Source organism: Candoia aspera, chromosome 5 (assembly GCF_035149785.1).
Source record: "Candoia aspera isolate rCanAsp1 chromosome 5, rCanAsp1.hap2, whole genome shotgun sequence".
Taxonomy (NCBI): Eukaryota; Metazoa; Chordata; class Lepidosauria; order Squamata; family Boidae; genus Candoia; species Candoia aspera.
Window position 1 is genome coordinate 23,763,955 of NC_086157.1, and position 20,371 is coordinate 23,784,325.

Below are 20,371 nucleotides of genomic sequence, written 5' to 3' on the forward strand. Positions count from 1 at the left end.
AACAGATTTCCCTTGCAGGAAATCTTCCTGGCTTGCACACCAGCCAGTAAATCAGAAGCTGAAAGGCAAGGCTTTCCAACCACAGGCAGCCTAGTACCTTCATTCAGAAATAATGCCTTCCTATAATCCCCAGTCGACAACCCTTCTAAATAAACAAACCTCACATCACGTATGCCCTTCCCTATTCTAACTAATCCTCCCCACGCACTTTCCTTAAAAAAAATGTGCTTCGTTTACTGAACGCGGCCCATGTTGCTATTTCACAGGGCTGAAGAGCAACGAGCTGGTCTGTTTCTCCCAGGCAGCGTTTTGCTCCTCACGTACACTAGCACGCACAGGATGAACGGGGCACGGGGAGGGGAATAGGAAGGGCGGCGGAATTGCAGCTAACACTTGTACGCAACGTCTCTTTAAAACAATCCACCCAACGCGATCGGCACCCTTTTCTCCTCCCCGCGTAGCGCCCTGGAAAATCGGCTAGGTGATTGGATTACCTTCCTTTGAATGAAGGCGGGGGTGGGTGGGAACGGGCCGCCAAGTTACATTCATGATGCAATCCCCCGAACCACGTGTTAGTTTGGCCCCGCTGCCTTTCCTAGGTCTACTTCAGGCTTCTCTCCGTTAGGGGAGAGGGGCCGGCTGCGCGGTCTCCTCAGGAGGAAGGGCCTGCAGCCTCCGGAATCCATTTGCCAGCAATTCCCATCCTCACTACAGGAGGAGGAGGAGGAGGAGGAGGGAGGCAGGCATAATTCTCGCAACATTCAAAGCCATCTAATGTCGCGGTTCTTTGTATACTCGGAAAGTAAGGGCAGGGAGTCCAGCGGGATTTATCCCCAAGGAAGGGGGCATTAAACGGCGAGCCTTATTGTTTAGGGAATGCCGGAGACTTCACGCGTCTTCTCCCGAGTAAAACTCGTTTGCGGACGGTTAGGGTTAGGGAAAAGCAAGAATTCCAGGGAGAGAGGGGGAGGCGTGTATTTTCCATCCGCCAATCGGACCAGGAAAAGCTCTGCCTCCGTTCGGTTAAAAGAAGACCCGTTTCCTAAGGTCAAGGTTCGACCCGGTCATTTAGAGAGGGACAAAGCCCATCTGGCTTCAGAGCAAGCAGGCAAATAGGACCGGGGGGGGGACTGGAGGTTCGAGTCCCCTGAGCGCCTTCCCTTTGTCCAAGATGTCACCGACGGGAAAACACTTCGCCTCCCCCTTTCTTTCTTCCTCCCCCTACCCCCGACCCGGCTTGTACGAAGGGAGGCATTTATCGCGAACGGGGCTCCGACGGTCCCCTCCATTCCTGGGGTGCACCCGGGATCTCGCCCCAGCCGGTCCCCCAGAAGGAGCGGGGCGGGGAGCGACCGCCTCCTCCAGCCAGGGATCTGAGCGCCGACTGCTGCGACTTCCAAAGTGCCTGGCAGAGAGCTTGGGAGGGGAAATGAATGTAGCGCGGGCGAGCCAATGAGCTGGGACCGGATGCGATATATCCTCTAGGACAACCACTGCTCTGTTCCTCCTCAGATCCACATGACGCCATTTACTTTTGCTTTTGCGGAGAGCTCACCCTGCCTCCTCCGGAAAGAAGAAGGGGGGGGGGGGAAGCGAGAGGAGGAGGGGAGCGAGGGCGCAGAAAAACGCTGAAGCTCTTGGAGACCGGATCTCAAACCTGCTTTTCTGCAAAGATACAAGCAGCAGCAGAAGCAGCCGCTAGCAAACCCCGCTGATTTTTTTTTCCCTCCCCTTTAAAACAACAGCAACTCCCCCCCCCCCCTGCAATCAGCAAAGCTGCCTTGGGAGAGAGAGAAAAAACACGCACTCACGTACAGCACACAAACTCCGAGGAAGCAAGCAAGCTAACCGACCACTTAGGGGAAAAAAAAGCTACCCCCCCCTTTCCCATTTTTTATTTTATTTTGCAAACGGCTTTTCAACAGATCGGAGTTGGGGAAGCGAGCAATCCAAGAGAAGCTGCTCTTTGCTGGAAGATCTGAGCGAGATCGCATCAAAGCCACCCCGGGATTTTATTTTTAAAGAACCACTTCATGTCGTTCGCTGGGGCTCCCCCTCGCCCTCCTTCCATGTACGAGGCATTAAGAGAGAGTGGCTCGGGAATGACGAATCGGCCTTTTCATTGAGAAAAAAGGGGGGGGGGAAGCTACAAGGAAACCAACGTGTGATTGCGAAGGGGGACAAAAATCCTCGCTGTTATCTGGAAAAAAGGGCTTTTTAGATACCCGTTGGTTTTGGTGCGGCGTGTGGCTCTCTGGGTTGCGATTTGTTATTTTTCCCCTCTGGAGAAGAGAGAAAGTAGAGGGACAACCCCCCTCCCAAGTTTGCGGTGGATTTTTTTCCTCGGTCTAACGCAAAACATTTCGATGATTCTTGCTTACAACCTGGACTCGAAGTGAGTTTGGAACAGAAGAGCCGTTTCTGTTCGCTTTTTATTTCCTTTCGGCTTTGGGGTTGGATTTACCGGCCAACCGCAGGAAGACGCGGGGGGGAGACCTCGGGGGTCGGGGCGGGGGGAAGGCTTGATGTGACCTCGCTGCCTCGGCGGGAGCTTTTCCCCTTCGCAAAACGCGCTTCTGCAGAAGAGAAGCGGAGGCTTGTAAAGAAACGTGCGGATTGGAGCCGTTTCCCCGGGTGCGAGCGAGGCGGCGGGGTTTCCCCCGTTTTCTCTCCCTCCCTCGTGTTTACAGAGCGCGGCTGAGCCTGGCGAGGTGGCTTTGAAGGGGCGCAGGCGGTTGGGGGTGCCGAAGTCCGATTTCTCGGATGGGCTCACCCTGCTGGTCCCTTCCTCTCTGCGGATGACTCTGCAAGCGAGGGGACCCCCGGGCGCCACCGTCGTTGGGGGCTGGGGTGGCTTAAAAGGGCGGAAATCTGCCTTCGGGTTTCAGCTCTGCTTGCAGAAGCTTCGGGGAGCAGCTCCGTTCCCCAGATTGGGGCGGGAGCCGCCTGCCTGCCTGCGGCGAGGCTCTTTGGAAAGCGGGCTCCGGACAAGTCGCGAGCCGTGTGACTTCAAACCTGTCAAGGTTGGGGATTCCACAACCCGAAATCTTAACTCGGACTCTTGGTTTGTCTGTTCTCCGGTGTGCTGCTTAGGTGGAATCTCCGTGCTTCGCCTCCCTCTTTTGAAAACTTCTGTAGTTGGGTCCTTCTCTGGGTGCAATTCGGAAGTGGGAGAATGTAAAAGTTTTTTGCCCCTCTGCATGGAAAAAAGATTGGAGTGGGAGCAAACACTCGGTTTATGAGCAACACTTGTTGACATCTTCCCTACCAGTTTTCTTGCCTTCTTTTTTTTGTTGGGGGGGGCTTCCTTGTTTTGGAAATGGCTGGTGATCCCCCCCCCCCCGTAGTTTGGGCCATTTTCTTGCTGCACAGCTTGATCCTTCAGCCCTAAATATGACATGAAGACAAGGCAATTCAGTGACAGGGAACAGTGGTTGTTCTAATGAAAAGTCCCTTCCCCTTATTCTTTCTGCCTGTAAAAGGGACCTGTGGATGTGCCTGGTCAATTTCCCTTAATACTGATTTTTTTTTTTTTTGGAAGCTGGGTAGAGGGAATTGTTTAGGAAATAGTTATAAGGGGGGAGAGAGCATTTTTTCTCCTGTGAATAAACCTTGATTTTTGGTAATTGCAGATAATTCATTCCATTAAATAGACAAATATTTAAACTGGGACAAACCATTGTCTAAAAAGGGATTTTGTTTGCCATTTTCAACACCTATGGGACATTACCAGGGAAATCTATTTGTAGACTAGGGAGTGTGAGTTTTGTCTTATTCATAGGTCAAGCTTCCCCCTACCCCATGGGCAATGACATTCTGGGGGCTGTTATGTGGGGAAAAGTTTAGTATGGTTTTTTTTTTTTGTCATGCCTTGAGTGGGGGAGAGATTGCGTGTCATTTATGCAAATCAAATCAGACCGAACAGTAAGGAAAGAGACTGCCTTCTAAAGCTTTTCCAGGGTCTGGGGGAGAGAATAATATCCTATCAAAACTGACATTTGGGGAGTCTCATACAATTTAGGGCAGGGCAAGGAATAAGGGAAGAGGGTACCTGCTTTGAAGGTGTTCCTGAATGGAGCTGATATCTGGAAGTCTTTACATAACCGGAGTGAGAATCTCTGCTTGGCCATCTCCTGCTGGGAGGGGAGAGGAAGAGAGACAGCAAAGCTCTCCTGTTAAGGCAATCTTATTAGAAGCCCCATTCTCACTGCCTTTTCTCCCCACACACACACACCACCACCACCACCACCCGCCCAGCCAGGATGCTGCTTATCTCCAGGTTTCTTTCATCAGGATCAGGATGGCTTAGAGGCAAATGAGTAGGTTCCCAAAATCCTACCTATCAGCCTACTTTATTTTTATACCCACAGAGGAAAAGCCTATAATAAGAAGAGAAGGAGCTATGTCTGGGTTGCGGGGAGGAAGAATGGGCTCAAGGAGGAAGATGGGAGACTAATCTTTTTTAGGGCAAAGCTTTGTCACAGAAATCCTACATTTTACAATAGGAAAAATCCAAGGTCCGGCATTTCCCCCTGTGCAGGATTAAAAAGAAACACCAATTATTTTTACAGTTATTGCAAAATAGGTCTGTACCTGACTTTCATCCAGCATTACACAGTTACTGAGTTCTGTTTGTTTTTAGAAGGCAAATTCAAGTCAGAATTCTAAGTACTTGTCAGAAGTAGCTTCTGACTCGCTGCAAGCAAATGTCCATAAGACTGCAATCATGTCTCGCAGGTTTTCCCAGAAATCCTGCAGCGTTCAGTGGACAGGCATGTTTGAATACCTGTGTATTCAAAAGGTATTCAGATTGCAGGGAATATAATAGAGTTTAGACTGTTTGCTTTTAAACCATTCCCCTTTATGAACTAGATATCACTAAATCTTGAGATTTTCAGCTTTTTTCTTTTCTCATTCCAGTTTGATATCTTTGTTACTCTGAGCATAGTTTATTGTGTTTCTGCAGTTAAGCAATATGCTTTAGGAAGCATAGTTTTAAGTTGAAGCAGTAGTGTCACGTGCTGTTCCTGGAATTGTATGATTTATTGTTAATATGTAGGATGTTTGCCTAGGTAAGCCAAACCACCTTTTCTGGTAATGTTCAGGAAGTGAATGGATTATCTCTGGGTGTTATGAAAGCACAAAGCAAACCCTGACAGCGCTTAGCATTGTAATGTGTCTCTCCTGGTACTTTGACTTGCAAAGTGGAAGACAAATACAGCATTCTGAAGAGAGAGGGTCTGGCTTTTTGTTTATCTCATCTAAGACTAACCTCAAAAGTATTTATTTATTCAATTTGATGGCGCCAACTCCAACCTTATTGCTCCTGGGTGTCTTTCCTGGTACCATTGCACAGGATCATCTGTTCTCCTTTCTGCATCATCTTTAAGCTTAATGTGCTGCCAACATTTTTCCTAGATTGCCATATGGTCTCAGAGCTACTGTTCTCTGGTCCCATTTTGCTCACAAAGTTTCAGGGCTACTACTATAGCCCTATAACTTGAAGGGGACTAAGTTCCACCTTTTCCTCAGCTAAGTCTGCAATCCTATGTCTCCTTACTTAAGGAGTGAGTTCCAGTGAAATCAGTGGCTCCTACCTGTACATATGTAAGATTTGTCTCTATTGGGCAAGAATTTGAAAAGCCCATCTGGAGCCTCATTGTGACAAGTACAACCTCATTATCTATTCAGTTGTAAATCCTAAAAATCAGTAATGTGAATCAGATAGAGGCAGGTGTTTTCTAGGGTCACTTGTCAGGGTCCCAGGGTCAGCCACTGCAGCTGCTTGCCAAGCGTACACTTCAGACCAAACTTGAGTGTGTGTCAAGTGTGCAAAAGATGCAAGCTGACCTCCATGCAGATCTGTGTTAATGTTGAAAATCAAATCTTTTCTGTATTGAAATAATTCCGAGGAAGTATTAGGAGTGTCGGGTTTCCATAAACTTGGCCCATTTCAGATTTGTTCCAGCTTGGCAAATAAAGGTTTGTTTCCTTAAAAATGTGTTTATTTCAAGATCAAGACTTAAGCTGATTGACTTTCTTTCCTGAGACTGGGTGTAATGGTGCATGTGAAGCTAAGATACAGTACATTGCCTGGCAGAGCAAACAACCACACCTCGAAAAACAAAAGAAAAACTAATCCTCTCTTTCTTTAACATAGGATTTCAGATGTGTTCTAAGCTTTCTGGAGTGATAACTGTTCAGGATACTGATGGAGACAAGAGCTCAGAATGGCAGTGGGTTACAACCCTTGCTTCAAGGCCAGCATGACACTGGGAGACAGTTTGGAGATTCTGACCTGAGGGATGTCCTGGCGCAACAAGTTCATGTCTTGTCCTTGGACCAGATCAAGGCTATTCGAAATACAAATGAATACACAGAACCCCCTACCGTGGCTCCACGACCAGGACTGAAGCCAGCACCGCGTCCACTGCTCCAGCACAAGAGTGAAAGACCACATGACTTGACAGAGCAGCGTCATCTTAACAGGATTCAACATCCCCAGGTCCATGTTCCTTCCCGGGTACCACTGTCCCGTTCCATTAGCACGGTCAGCAGCACTAGCTCACGTGGCAGTGCAAGGACAAGTACAAGCAGTAATTCATCAGAGCAGAGACTTCTGGGGTCATCTTTGGGGACAGTTGTTGAGGGGATAATACGAGTACAGCCGAAGTCAGAGTTGAAGTCTCGGGAGCTGAAACCCCCTAGCAAAGAAAGTTTGCATATGCATGCCTACCGATGTGAGGACTGTGGGAAGTGTAAGTGTAAGGAATGCACTTATCCACGAACCCTTCCATCCTGTTGGATCTGTGATAAGCAGTGTCTCTGCTCAGCCCAGAACATGGTAGATTATGGGACCTGTGTTTGCTGTGTGAAGGGGCTTTTCTACCACTGCTCCAATGATGATGAGGACAACTGTGCTGATAACCCATGTTCGTGTAGCCAGGCCCACTGTTGCACTCGGTGGTCCACCATGGGTGTTGTGTCCCTTGTTCTGCCTTGCTTGTGGTGTTACCTGCCAGCCAAGGGTTGCCTTAAATTGTGCCAGGGGTGTTATGACCAAGTAAATAGGCCAGGTTGTCGCTGTAAACAGTCCAACACAGTTTGTTGCAAAGTTCCCAAAGTCCCACCCAGGAATATTGAAAAGCCAACATAGCATCACTAATCAGGTAATAAGGATGATTGTAGAACATCAGATGTGGCCAACTAAATGATCTATAACTGTGGCACTGTTTCTTGAGGGGGGGGGTGAGAAAGGTCCAGCCTCATGGAGATGCTTGTTTAGAATCCACCCAGTGGAGATCAGAGTGGGAATACGCTTTGCAGCACCTAAGTATTGCATAAGCTAATGAGACTCAAGCTACTTCTAGGCAAACTCGCGTGTTGTGCGTTTGTGTATTTTTAAAGGAATTAGTACACTTGTAAATTAGAAAACTACTTCAACCCACTCCCAGTTATTTTCTGCCAGAGATGTGCTATATTTTTGTATATAGGATATTTTCAACTGTGAAAACACAAGTGTCATAGAAAGTATGGCACAAGTCACAAAATATTATACTAATATGTTGTACATTCAAAAGAATGTGAATCAATCCATATGGTATAGACTGTATTTTGCCTTATGAAGCCCTTCAATTGCAAGACTCTGATTTTCCCCTTTTGGACAGTTGCAGTAAAATTGAGTCTTTATTTTCTAATTTTTCAATATATTGTTTAGTGTAAAGAATATTTATTTGAAGTTTTATTATTTTATAAAAAAAATATTTATTTTAAGAGGCATCTTACAAATTTCACCCCTTTTATGAGGATGCCACCATTGCTGCAAATTAGGGGTGAAAAATACATATATTCCCTATAAAATAGAAAATATATTAACGTTTGAAATTAAACTGGGCTGCTTGTCATTTTTTATCCCATTCCCCCCTTCTTTGAATTGAACAATTGCATTTGTAATTAAGGCTCTTCTGAGTGTTTTTTTAAAAAGCAACAAGTATCAAATATACTTTTGTAAGCTCTTGTCTGATCATCAGGGGATCCAGAGATGTGTAAAGAAGTAGGTATGAATGAAGTAAAGGTTGTTAAAGAGCTTAAGATCATGAGTAGTGCCAACAGTGCATCCAACTATGGCTTCTGTCAAAAAAAAAAAAAGGCAGTTGCATTTGACAGCAATGTTTATTTCGTCCACTAATGTCATCCAATGGATATAAAGAGGTTGCAGAATTACATGGCCTCAGGAAATGGATTATACTTACAGATATTAGCAGGAGAGAGGTTAACTGGATACATAGTTACCATTTTCAACAGCCACATAAATAATGCCTCTGTTTAGTCCCTGTTAATTATTTAGCAAGGTCTGGTTTATGAAAAATGAAAAAAAAAAATGGAAAGAATAGAAAAGCCAGAAGCAAAAGAATTTGTCCTGGAAATCTGAATGCACTCCAGTTTAGGCCAATCCTCTGGTTGATTATCATTGCTATAGCTACCTCTGCATAGGTAAGTGTCCTTCTGTTACCAAGGTTCCCACAAGAAAAAGAAATGCTTAGTTGTATTAACAACAAACTTTCTGTCATTCAAAGTACATGCTTCTAAGTCCATAGTTCATAAGTGCTGATTACATAGATAACAAGTAAATAAAACCTGCCACAAATGTGTGTGTGTGTTTATAATGGGAGTGTTATTTTTATGAAATCAGCAGACAGTCAAGCACATTGAAATGCTTCAGTGCCCTTTCCAATCTGAAATACTTTAAGAATGTAGTCAAGATTGCATTGGTTGGATCACAGCAGAGACTCTAAAAAGAAATTTGGAATTTTGGTTCCAGTGATGGATAGTTAAATGCCTTACGATCTGAATTCACAAGCAGGCATGGAAATCAGTTTTTCAGGGTCACTGGTATCTAAGGTGCAGTTCTACTGCCATTATAAATGGAAGTTTCATGTTTGAAGAGTTAATCTTAAGTGTATTGGAAATGATTGCTTGTATTTGATAAAATCAGCTTCATCTTTGGGCAGTTTAAGCTGTTAACACATTTTTTCTGCCTAATAGATAGCTTTGCAAGCTAGTGGCTTCCCTGTATATGTTGCATTTCCTCTCCCAGAATCTATAGTCAACATGGGACAATTCTGTAAGTTGAAGTCAGATATATGGGGAGCGCTGCTGTCAGTGTGACACTTTGTGACCCCTAAGGATGGTTGCACCATTTGAGAAAAGCACAGTGTAAATATAGGTGACCATGATATCTTGTGACTTTTCGTCATGCATGGAGAACTGCATGTGTAGGTCATATTTTTCTGACAATGTGGAAATATATGGCTGCTATGCTTCTTTAGCAAATGCATGATTCCATAAAGATACATATTTAGTCTATACAGAAACTGATTTTGTACATAAGTCACGTACTTGCTAAATTGCAAGTTTGGGGGCAAAATAAGGGTATAGCCTTTCCAAATCTGGTGCCCTCTAAATGTGTTGGACCGTAATCTCCATAACTGCCAGCAGTGGATGGGGGAAGGCTATGGTAAAGCAAACCAATAGGTTTATTGCATACTGCAATATACTGCTTGCCCACTCAGAGTGTTTGAGTCAATTGTCTCAGCAGAACAGCGGCTTTTAGTGTCTCTCTTCTGTACTCAGATCTACAGTAAGAAGATCATGATGAAAGAGAATAAGCTGTGAAAGGCAGCCTTCTAAAGATGGCACATTGATTTACATCCAGATTGCAAAAAGTGACATCACGTGTGTCCTCCAAATCCCCTTTTTGCATTTTGCTGGTGGAGAGTAAGATGCAAAATAGGGATCCTTTTCAATGACCTTAAATCTCACAGGTGTGCAAAGTAAATTAAATGTCCCAGGTGTGGTCCTGACTACATTTGGATTGTGCTCAAGCCAATGGATGTTGCACACCGCCTGTTTACATGGACAGGCCTGATAACAGTCTGATTGGAACTGAGCTCTTATTCATAGTGGCAAAACATGTGGGTTGGACCATTTCAGACTGCAATAAATCATGATGAATGTTCCATTTGAAAAAAATTATCTGCGCTTAGAAAACTAGCTGTTCTATTTTGTTAAGTATATATATATATTTGGTCTCCTTTTCCATTTATCATCTGAAATAGAGCAATGCTAGCACAGTTTTATCTGCAATATGAAGGAGTTTCTCAGAGATAAGACTAAATTCTTTCCCCTGAACTATATCAGGCTGAAGATAATGTATGTTTTGTGAAAAGTGCAGAATTAACAGCATTTCTGTGTGGATTACAACAGTTCTGTGTGGGTATCTAAGGCTTTAAACAAACTTCCTTTGCAATGGTTGCAACTACTATATATCAGACATTACCCCATTAATAATAGTAACTAAATAATATTTTACACAATCTATACTCATGCTGACTGATACTTTACCAATAAAATCAAAGGACCTATTTCTGTATTAAACATTTGTAAGAAATAGAATCCATATTTATGTATTATAGGGTCTACATTTATGTAAAGAAGTAATGATTAAATCTGTTAAAAATTCACACTAATATAGAAGAAGTTTCTGATATTTTCAAGCCCAACCTTAAACTAGCAAAACTATTTTGCTAGAAGTTAAAATTGGTCAGTATTGTTTTAAAAAAGAAAATTCCTCATGTAGCTTATCCAGTATTATTCTACCAGGAATGAAAGTGAATAGCCTATTTATATTGCTTCTAATATGCAAGTTGCATCACCAATGGCTGTTCTGCCTGGGGATGATGGGAGTTGTGGTTCCATAGATCTGGAGATCACCAGATGAAGGAAAACTTGCTTCCATTTGACATAAAGGAACAAATTTCAAGTTAATCATCTGAGAAGTAGAACATTTTTTATGAATTAGGTATGGTATATGTCTCCATGAATAACCTCACTTATACAGTCTCTCTTTTTGAAATAAATCATATATTTCCATATGATCATTTTATTTGTTTATTTATTTATTTATCAGATTTATATGGCCGCCCATCTCACACAAAGTGACTCTGGGTGACATACAATAAAACAAATTCATGTACAATTTGCACATGAATGATATGGAAATAGATGTTATAACTCAGCCAACTTGTTAGGTTTAATATTAAATAGGACTGTTTAATTTTTTTCTACTCCAGTACATGTGGAATTTAAGTGGTGATACAGTGTGTGTCCACAAGGTCTGTTTTTGCAGTGTCAACATACTCAGTTAAGATGTTGCCATTTCTAAACTATCCACAAGATACAATCCTGACTTTTCTTATCTTTGCACCTGATTAAAAAGGTAATTCAGTGCCTCCTGGGTGAACAGGGGCTAAATAAAAGTCTCCCTACAATAGATTAATCTGGGTTGGGATCCTAACACTAAAGCTTGCTGAGAAGCACTAATCCTGAGTTTAAATGATTTTAGTATCCATTACGTGCCATTTAAAGACATAGAGAAATCTAGAAAAAAAAAACACTGATTATTAATTACATAATAAATATACTCCTGAACAGCTTTCCATTACTAAATGTCTTGAAAATAAACCAATTGTTTGCACAGATAAAACAGTTCAGCGTTGTCAGTAGCATTTATATTAAGGCAACAAGGTTTGAGATGTTGCAACTAACTTTTTCCTCTAATTTTAGTAAGATTTACTTACAACTTAACACTAATGGATTAGAACATGTATGTTTTAAGACAAGTAGATGATGGTTTAATGAGAAAAGGTATGAAAGATTTCAGTCCAAATCCAAAGTAGAGTTGGGAATGCTTGGCCTAGAGAAACAAGTGGCCTAAAGCACATCTTAATCTTTATCTTGGTTTATGTCTTTGTATTTTCTCTTAAGTGTGTGGCCTTATGTATCCCATTTGGAAAATTACTACTATAACTCAGCCAACTTTTAGATTTTGCTGGACCTCAGTTTCTGTTAACGTTATATTCTAGATGCTCATGCGTGTTGGAGTTCAACACATCTGAAAGACCACATATTGCCCAACCCAGCTATAAATGAACAGTTGACAGCTTTGATTTATTATGTACATTTATTACAATTACGTTAATTATTGACTGAGCCAAAGGGAAAATGATCTGGGAACAATTCTTGAGGCAAATTTTAAGTTGCCTGAGGTTCCCTCAGACTCTTAAAAATGCCTGCTAAATTATTAAAAATGAACTTTTGTTCCTTTGTACCCAAAGTAAATAAATCTGTTTCTAGCAGAACACTGGAATATTTAGTTCTGAAGCTTTGCTTTTAAGGAACCCATAATGGGGTCATTGGCAATTTTTAAATAGCCAGGTAAGTTTGCAAATCATTATTGGCATGAAATGAATGTATCTTCAATACCGAACACTTATGTCCTTTTATTATGAAAGCATGTCTACACATGCATTCTTGTAAATGTGAGTCAACTTGTTAGATTTGCACAAGTAAAAACAATGAGCATCTAGACCTGCATGTACTATCCATGTAAAACATGGTATTTGGTGGCAGCTTGGCACTTGTCACATTTGTAGAGTTTCTTTAGTTGACAAGGTGGGGGCCAAAACTAAATTCAGGCTTACTGTGATAATTGTTCAAAAATGGCAGCACTGACTCTGTTCAACAAGTAGCTCATTCAAGAAGAAAGCTGTGTCAGACCACTGGACGGGCCCATGAAGTCACAACAATTGAGTTTTACCCAGGGGCATTGCTACCTTTAGGCTGCAGTGCCTCCCTAAACTTTGTGAAGCTAAGCAGAGTCAGACCTGGTTAGAACTTGAAAGGGAGGCCATCAAGTAATTCCAGGGACCTTGGAGAAAATAATGGCAAGCCACTTTTATATCACTGGCAAGAAAATCATATGGAACTGTTCATGAAATCAGCAGGAGTCAAACTTAATTCCAAGGATACTTCACTTTATGCTTAATAGTGAATATTCAGTGATGTATGGCCAATTTTCTTAGCATACGTGTTACATTTTTATAGAATGATTCAGCCCTCAAGGTTAAATACTTAGATCAGTATTTCTGAAGAATTTATAAAAGTGGAAATTTACACTAATGGAACTATTTAAATATTTGTTTTCCCAAAAAACTATACCTCTGTTTTTTCTTACATTGCTACTACTTCCCTGGGTTTTGTTTCTAATGTTCAAAGTTTTGTTGCAACTTCATTAGAAAGTGCAAAAGAAAAGCATGAATTGTATTCCTCCTAGAAGCATTGCTGTGCCCTTGAGAGTTTTATGACGAGGTGGTGAAAACTGTTTTGCCTTTCAAAAAGATTATCAACATTTTTCATGATTGTGTGCTGCTGGTTCCTATATGTTTCCATACTTTTCTATTGCCATTTGTTTTGCACAAGCCCAGTTACAGCAGAATGTAATGACAGCTTAGCCTACTTCAATCTCATATTTCTGTAATAAAGAAATAGTTTATGGTCTGCAGCTGAAAGGGTTGTTCAGCATCCAACACATAGTCAGAACTACAAGCAAGATCTTTCCTGTCCCATTGCCAGCATTTTGGCAAATGTGGTCTATAAGAATATAAGTGCCCATGCCAACATTCAATAAATGTACTTGAGGATTGGTCTGATGGCACAATCTTATTTCCTTCTTCTTGTATTGGAGACTGTTTTGCATAGAGTGAGACTCTTTTGAACAAACCTTGAATCCTAGCGTTGTTAAAGAAGGACAGAGAATCACTTTTTCATAGGCTGTCTCTGACCCACATATGGTTGGTGGGTCTCTGGCCCACCAATATGCTCCCTACTCCCACATCAACTCCACGTCAGTGAATCTTGATCTTACCTTAAGCCAGCCATGGCTGTGAGAAAGTGAGCAATCACTTGACCATAGCACATGGTTAATAGAGTTTTTATCTGAAGGATGTGAGATAGTTCTGAAGTCTCTTATGGTGATCCATTACTTGTGCATTTTCCTCTTCTCCCACATATAGGCTTCCCAGACAATTTCATGTCCTTCACTTACAAACTAGTTATCTATACAGACAGGTTGAGAGACAGAGAGAAGATACACCCCAGGATGGAATCAATAGAGTCATTTGAAACCATGAGATTGATGTGTTTAATTGTTATCTTGCTGCCTCAGGGTTTAATATTTTACTTACATTAGCAGAAAATGATGGCTCTATAAGTTTCACTTCATTTTATTACTATTTTTTTAATACATATATTATATAGGAGCAAACAGCATTTCACAGATTGCAGGAAGTTCCATAACATAACAGATGGTTTATTGTGTGTTTATTTAGATCATGTCTTGGCCTGAGTGCTTAATGCTGATGAAGGCTTCCAAGAAACCAGAATTTTACAGAACATGTGTGTTCAGTTATATTTCTGAACTGGTGGTTGATTGTCTTTGATGAAGAGTAGGCTTCAAAGAGAATGCCTTTGGTGAAGTGGATTCATTCCACCCCTGTGTTCAATCTCTGTGAAGAAGGCTAGAATCTCTCATTTGCTTTGCTTCAGTTTCTTCTCTGCCTATGGTCTTGTCCCTTTCGGATCCTTCTTTTTTCATGGAGTTCACTGTTTCCTTGCCTACTTCATTATTGGAGACATGACTGGGGCACAGAACTAATTTCACTTACTATTTTTAACAGGATAGGCTAGAAACTAGCTAAAATTGTTGATTTTTATCTTTCTCCCTCCCCTACAGCTTCTTCCACTGATAGATTACTGCATGATGATCTCTGAATGAACACAGACTTTGGCAGGCAAAGTGTGCCTTCCCCGTGATGCTGTATATCAGAGGTTTTCAATCTCTGCTAATGGGAAGCTGGCTCATATCAAGTTAAGCCACAGATTAATTTTCTAGTGGAGTGCTATCAAATTCTAGGTAAGAGTTTTCCAACCCTACTTGGAGATGCTAGGATAGAATGCAGCACATGCTCCATGCCAAGTCTGAATTCTTCATGTTCTATTAATTTGCATCTCTGCAAAAGGCTGGTTGACCTATGTTGATAATAATATTGCTCTGAAAATTTCAAGTTGCAGAAAAAGAAAATCATAACAATCATGACTGGATTGAGATTATTGCATTTTAACAAAGATGCCTGAAATTCTGGCATACACTCAGCAGTGCTATTTGTTTTATTGCAAGGAACTGGGACATACAATTGCTTTTCCTATTAAAGCTAAGAGAGTCAAAAGTATTTAACAATCATGGCTTTCTTTCTATAGTTCGTGGTGTTGCATTTTGAACATTCACGCTGAATTATTTCCTTGTAAGTGATTCTAAATCTGAGCATTGCTTTGTACATAACACAGTGAGGAATCCTGCTATGTCATTAATGTGCAACTGAAATCTTAGCTTTTGGGGGGCTACTATATCTTAGATGTAGGAAGGCAGGAATGGATGGTAGCAAAATGTTAGTGTTAGGGTTTCCTATATCTCTTGACTGCCTTCTAATTATCATCCAGATCTTTGCAACCCAGACCTGATAGTCCCAGCCTTTTGAACAAAATGCTTGCAGATAATTATTAATAATAATATTTAATAATTATTGCAATATGCTTGGAAATGTTGGCCCATTCATATATCACATGAAAACACTGCATAAGCATATTTAAAAATGAGGACAGTTAGCTGGTTAAAAATTGAATTGACCAGCTACTTTTTAAAATGATTAACTGAAATAAAACTTGAGGCCTGGCTGTATCTGAGACTGTTTCAGACAGAATCTGCCCATCCAAAGCATGCCTATAGAAAGCCTTCTCAAGTACAATGATGGGGGACTTGGAGGTGAGCATTTTCTGCACGAGCTCTCTTCTGTGGAATGCCCTCCCACCCAAAACAAGAATTGCACCCCCCCACACTAACATTCAGGGAGCTTCTTGGTGACTGAGGTGAGAGGTATCTGAATATAGGATGAATGTTTGTTTCCTGATGAAATATGGCATCACGGTTTTACAACTATAATTTTAATATAGTAATACCGATTGCATTTGATATATGGATAACCATTGTTATGTGGTGAATTATTGAATCTTTATATATCAGTATATCATTGCTTGTTAGCTGGGTTAAAGCTGGGCCACTAAAGCTGCCTCAAATCATTCAGAATGAATGAGAATTAATTAAATCATTAAGATTGCCACAGGTTTAAGGCAGATGACCTTTTGAGGAAATGGAAATATTAAACTAAGGTTGCTATTGAAAAGCAAAAGCTAGCAGAGATAAAATGGCTTGAAAAGAAACATCAGCAGGTTTTCCTTAACATTCAGCACACAGGGGCATCCACAGTGACAGTCACTTGCTTCACACTGATGGACACAATCAAAGTCCTGCCCTTTTTAAATATGTGTAGGATGCATTGCACATATATGAAAAGGGTTAGGACTTCAGGCACCCAGTTCTGCCGACCAGGTGGAAACCAGTGAGTGTTGGTAATTATGCCTCTCATGCATGACCTTATAAGCTGATGAAAGAAATTCTAGCTTGTTCCCTAATAAAAATGCTCAGTGTGATCCAGTTTCTCCCAAAAATGAGAGCAGAAACTGCACTCAAAGCAGTTTCCTGAGGAATAGCTCTGTTAGATTTTAAAGTGCCACAAGACTCTTGTGGCTTTTACTAAAATCTAACAGAGCTATCCCTCTGGAAATTTAATGCTATTATAGCTTTATTATTACTATTTCCAGCTTGCTCAGGAAGTAATTCAAACCTTAGACTACCTTCTAATGAATATCCACCAAGGGATCTTCAAACAGTAACTGAAAATGCATTTTGGTGAATTAAGCTTGTTACACATGGGACCATTTCTTCTATTTTTATTATTTTCATTATTATTGTTATTATTATTTTATTGACATATGCATAACACATACTGAATCAATGGAGTGGAGTAAGTTGGGGGCAGGGGAATAAAATAGCAAAAAAAAAATTAATGATATTAGTTGTAGAGATTAGCAACCCCATGCAAAATGCAAAACAGAAGTAAAATACAAATTAAAATAAGCAGAAAAATAAGAATGAGTAGTACAGAATACAAACTGAAAAAGAGTGCTTTGAATTGGAACTATTTTAATGGAAAGCTTGCCCAGAGTATTGAATAATGTTTGGGCTCAGGACTTTGGTTATTTTAATCTGCCTGGTACCATCAACAGTGCTTGAGAAAGACTGGCTTTCAGCACAAAAAGAGAATCCAAAAGATGCTTTGGAACAAAGGAATCTTGGATACTCAAAAAGATTGTTTCCTGATGTCAGAAAGTGCCATATTATCTGATGGCCTAAATACAAGCCATTCCAGCTCTCTAACTTCTCTTTAGATCAGTGTTTCTCAAGAGAGCCAGTTTGGTCTAGTGGTTAAGGTGCCGGGCTAGAAACCAGGAGTCTGTGGGTTCTAGTCCCGCCTTAGGCATGACAGCCGGCTGGGTGACCTTGGGCCAGTCACCCTCTCTCAGCTCCACTCGGTGCAATGTAGACTGGCCTCCTCATGGTGCACCCTGGGCAACATGACTTGTCACGGCTAAATAGTCTACACATCTGGCTGCTGGACCTCACAAGGATTTCCCAGCAAGAAAAAGCAGCATGAAGACCAAACTGCTATGCCATACAATTAAAAAAAAAAAAAAGTGTTTCTCAACCTTGGCAACTTTAAGATGTGTGGACTTAACGCCCAGAATTCCCAGCCAGGGGAATTTTGCTAAGCTTACAGGAGTCACCCTTGTGTCCCTTCAACTGCATCATGAACATGCCCCAGTAACCATTTTTATAGGAACTGTGTGGTACCATCCTCCACTCAACCTGGGAATATGCTATCTCCCAACTCCGTTGCTTCAGCCAAGATCTTGGGATAATTTTCTCTAATGTTATTCTTTTTTTTTTCCTTCCCCAAGCAATCCTCCACCACCTTTTCCATCTTCTTTTACACCCTCTGCATTTGTATTGACCCCAGTTTTGGAACAAGAGCTTCAACAAACCATGGAGGGCTCTCCTTACACTACTTTGCCTACTAATTTCTTTCTCTCATTACTTGATCCTACTCTATACCTCTTTTTCTGTCCTATATCAGCCTCCCTTGTGAACTGCTTTTCAACTACAGAGAAATTTCCAGACTCTTAAGCATGCTATTTTTGGCCCTTTGTTGAAGAAACCATTTTTAGATCCCTTTTTGTGCTCAAGTTACCAGACTTTTTAAATCTAAAGTTCTTGAAACAGTTGCCCTCTCACAACTGATTATTTATATGTCTTTTAATGGTGTTCTTGACCCATATCAATCAGGATTTTGCATAAGTCATACAACTGAGATGGCACTTTATCAAAATCTGAATGATATTTTGGTGGCCAAGTCCAAAGTTTTTACATGAGTGCTGATTCTTTTGGACCTGGCAGCAGCATTTGACACAGTTGACCACTGGATATTGCTTCTGGGATATGGTTACTATCATTGCCTATGCACTTTTGGGTTGAATCTTTTTTGTCTCCTCAGTATTTTGCAGTATTTCAGCCCTGCAAATTTTCCCATATAGCAGGTGTCCTTCAGGGATCAATCCAGGGTCATGTTTTATTTACCCTTTATACCCTTCTGTTGGGTGCCCTGATTCATGATCAGATAGCTGTTTTTTTTTCCTGTTGGCCGATGACAGGAGGAACAAAGCCATGAGAATCCACCAATCAATTTTCTTAACTCCCCCAGCATTCAGTTCATGAGAACAATAACCAGCCTTATTGCTTTGACAAAACAGTAATCAGCACTGACTACTCCACAATTTATACCAGTACACTTTTCTACTGGATCATGGATTGAAGGATAGCATTTTAATGTGGCCAACTTGCTGTGCCTCATTTTCTCTAGAAAAGTTGCAGAAGAAATATGTTCAAGGGTGCTGCTTTGCTAGGAACAGGGGATTGCCTAGATTAAGGGCAGATCTGCATTATCTACTTGGCCCATCACCAGTACAAGCCACTCATCACTTGGTGAGTACAGGAATGGATGGCATCATCCTTCACCCACTCCCAGACCAATGCAAATGCACACCATGGCCATGTTTTCCAACTTCAGCCCAAAACTGCTGTCTTACAACCTGAGCTGTTTAAGTCTTCAGGAAAGGATGGTCTCCAGCACTTTGTTCAGTTCTAGTAGTAGCCCCAGCTCTGACTGGCAACAGTATCTGGCATGTTCTCTCCTCTCCAGTGGTTGGCTACTACTCTATACCACCATTTCATACTGGATTTCTATGTTCTCTGCTAGTCAGCAATAATTGTTTTTGTTTTGTTTTGTTCTGTTTTTAATAATACTGCTGTTGATCCAACAATGGCCTCTTAAATCAATGAACTATCCACAATCCTGGAAGCTCATGCTCCATTCAACAGTTACATCTGCCAGTGGGCACCTTTACTTTCCCCTCCCTCCCTCTTTAACTTACAAGTAGGAGAATTCTTTCTATGAAGCTTAAGTCTTTCTTCCTACAAAGTTACCATGAAACTACAGATAAACTAAGTCCCTATTGCTTTAATTATTATAGCATCAAAGCAAGGATGGAACCATAAGGGAGAAAAGAAAAAGTCTGTATTAGTGTCAAAAAAAATAATGTGGGAAGGGGGCATGAAAGTATCCATTTGTGAAACACCTGAGAAAGCAAAGAAAAGGCATGGGGACAAAAAGAAGGGAACAATCTCTAAAAAGAAAAGGCAGGCATTGGTAGATCATCTATCAATGAGAGATGGATAGGAAGGAAAGAGCAAGAAAGTAGGAAAGACCAAGTAGGTATTGTGGTAGCCATTGTCCATACTGAACAACATTGCTAGTTCACCACAATCCAGACTGGAATTTCTGAAGATGGTTTAAAAACCAGGCAAGAGCAGCAAGAGAGACAAGCACCTTACGCTGCAGTGTGGAATTACCTTAAATTACCTGAGTTACAAATTGCTGGTCGCAGAAGATGGCAGGTATAGAACAAGCAACAAAAGAAACAAAAACTAGATAACATTTCAGGTGGATCTAGCCTACCTAAACAAAAGAATCCTGGAATGTCGATGTTAGTGTGGGTGGGTGTGTTTGTGGTAGGGGGAACGACAAAAGGTCTGTGTATGGTTGATTAGGTTTGGCCTGAGAAGACAAATTGGCAGTTTGGAAGGTGATGCCAGTGTGGAAAGAAAACAAAGAATGGAAAAATGTATACTTATATTATTCAAAAGGAACTTGACCTGACCTTGATGGGCTCAAATGAAAAATCCACTCTTGACTGGATTAATCCAAACCCAGTATTGATATGGCTTATCTGATAACACTCATGGCCAGGAGGTACACTTGACACTTTCAGGCAGTCTACACAAGATTCAACTAAGGATCAGATTCATCCTTTCTTTTAACATGTCTTTAGGAATCAAAGTGATCGTGCCTAGACTGTTTACAGTAAACTCTTCATTCTTAGGACATAGGATGATATCTTTGTG

The 20,371-nt window shown here is 41.4% G+C and overlaps 1 protein-coding gene across 1 annotated transcript; it reads left to right on the plus strand.

Annotated features, from left to right (window-relative positions):
* Positions 1-1,587: 1,587 nt before the first annotated feature.
* Positions 1,588-7,973, plus strand: SPRY2 (sprouty RTK signaling antagonist 2). Its single transcript, XM_063304664.1, has 2 exons — positions 1,588-2,395; positions 6,161-7,973. Exon 2 carries the CDS (start codon positions 6,212-6,214, stop codon positions 7,154-7,156), a length of 945 nt encoding a protein of 314 aa, XP_063160734.1. The 5' UTR covers positions 1,588-2,395; positions 6,161-6,211; the 3' UTR covers positions 7,157-7,973.
* Positions 7,974-20,371: the final 12,398 nt, after the last annotated feature.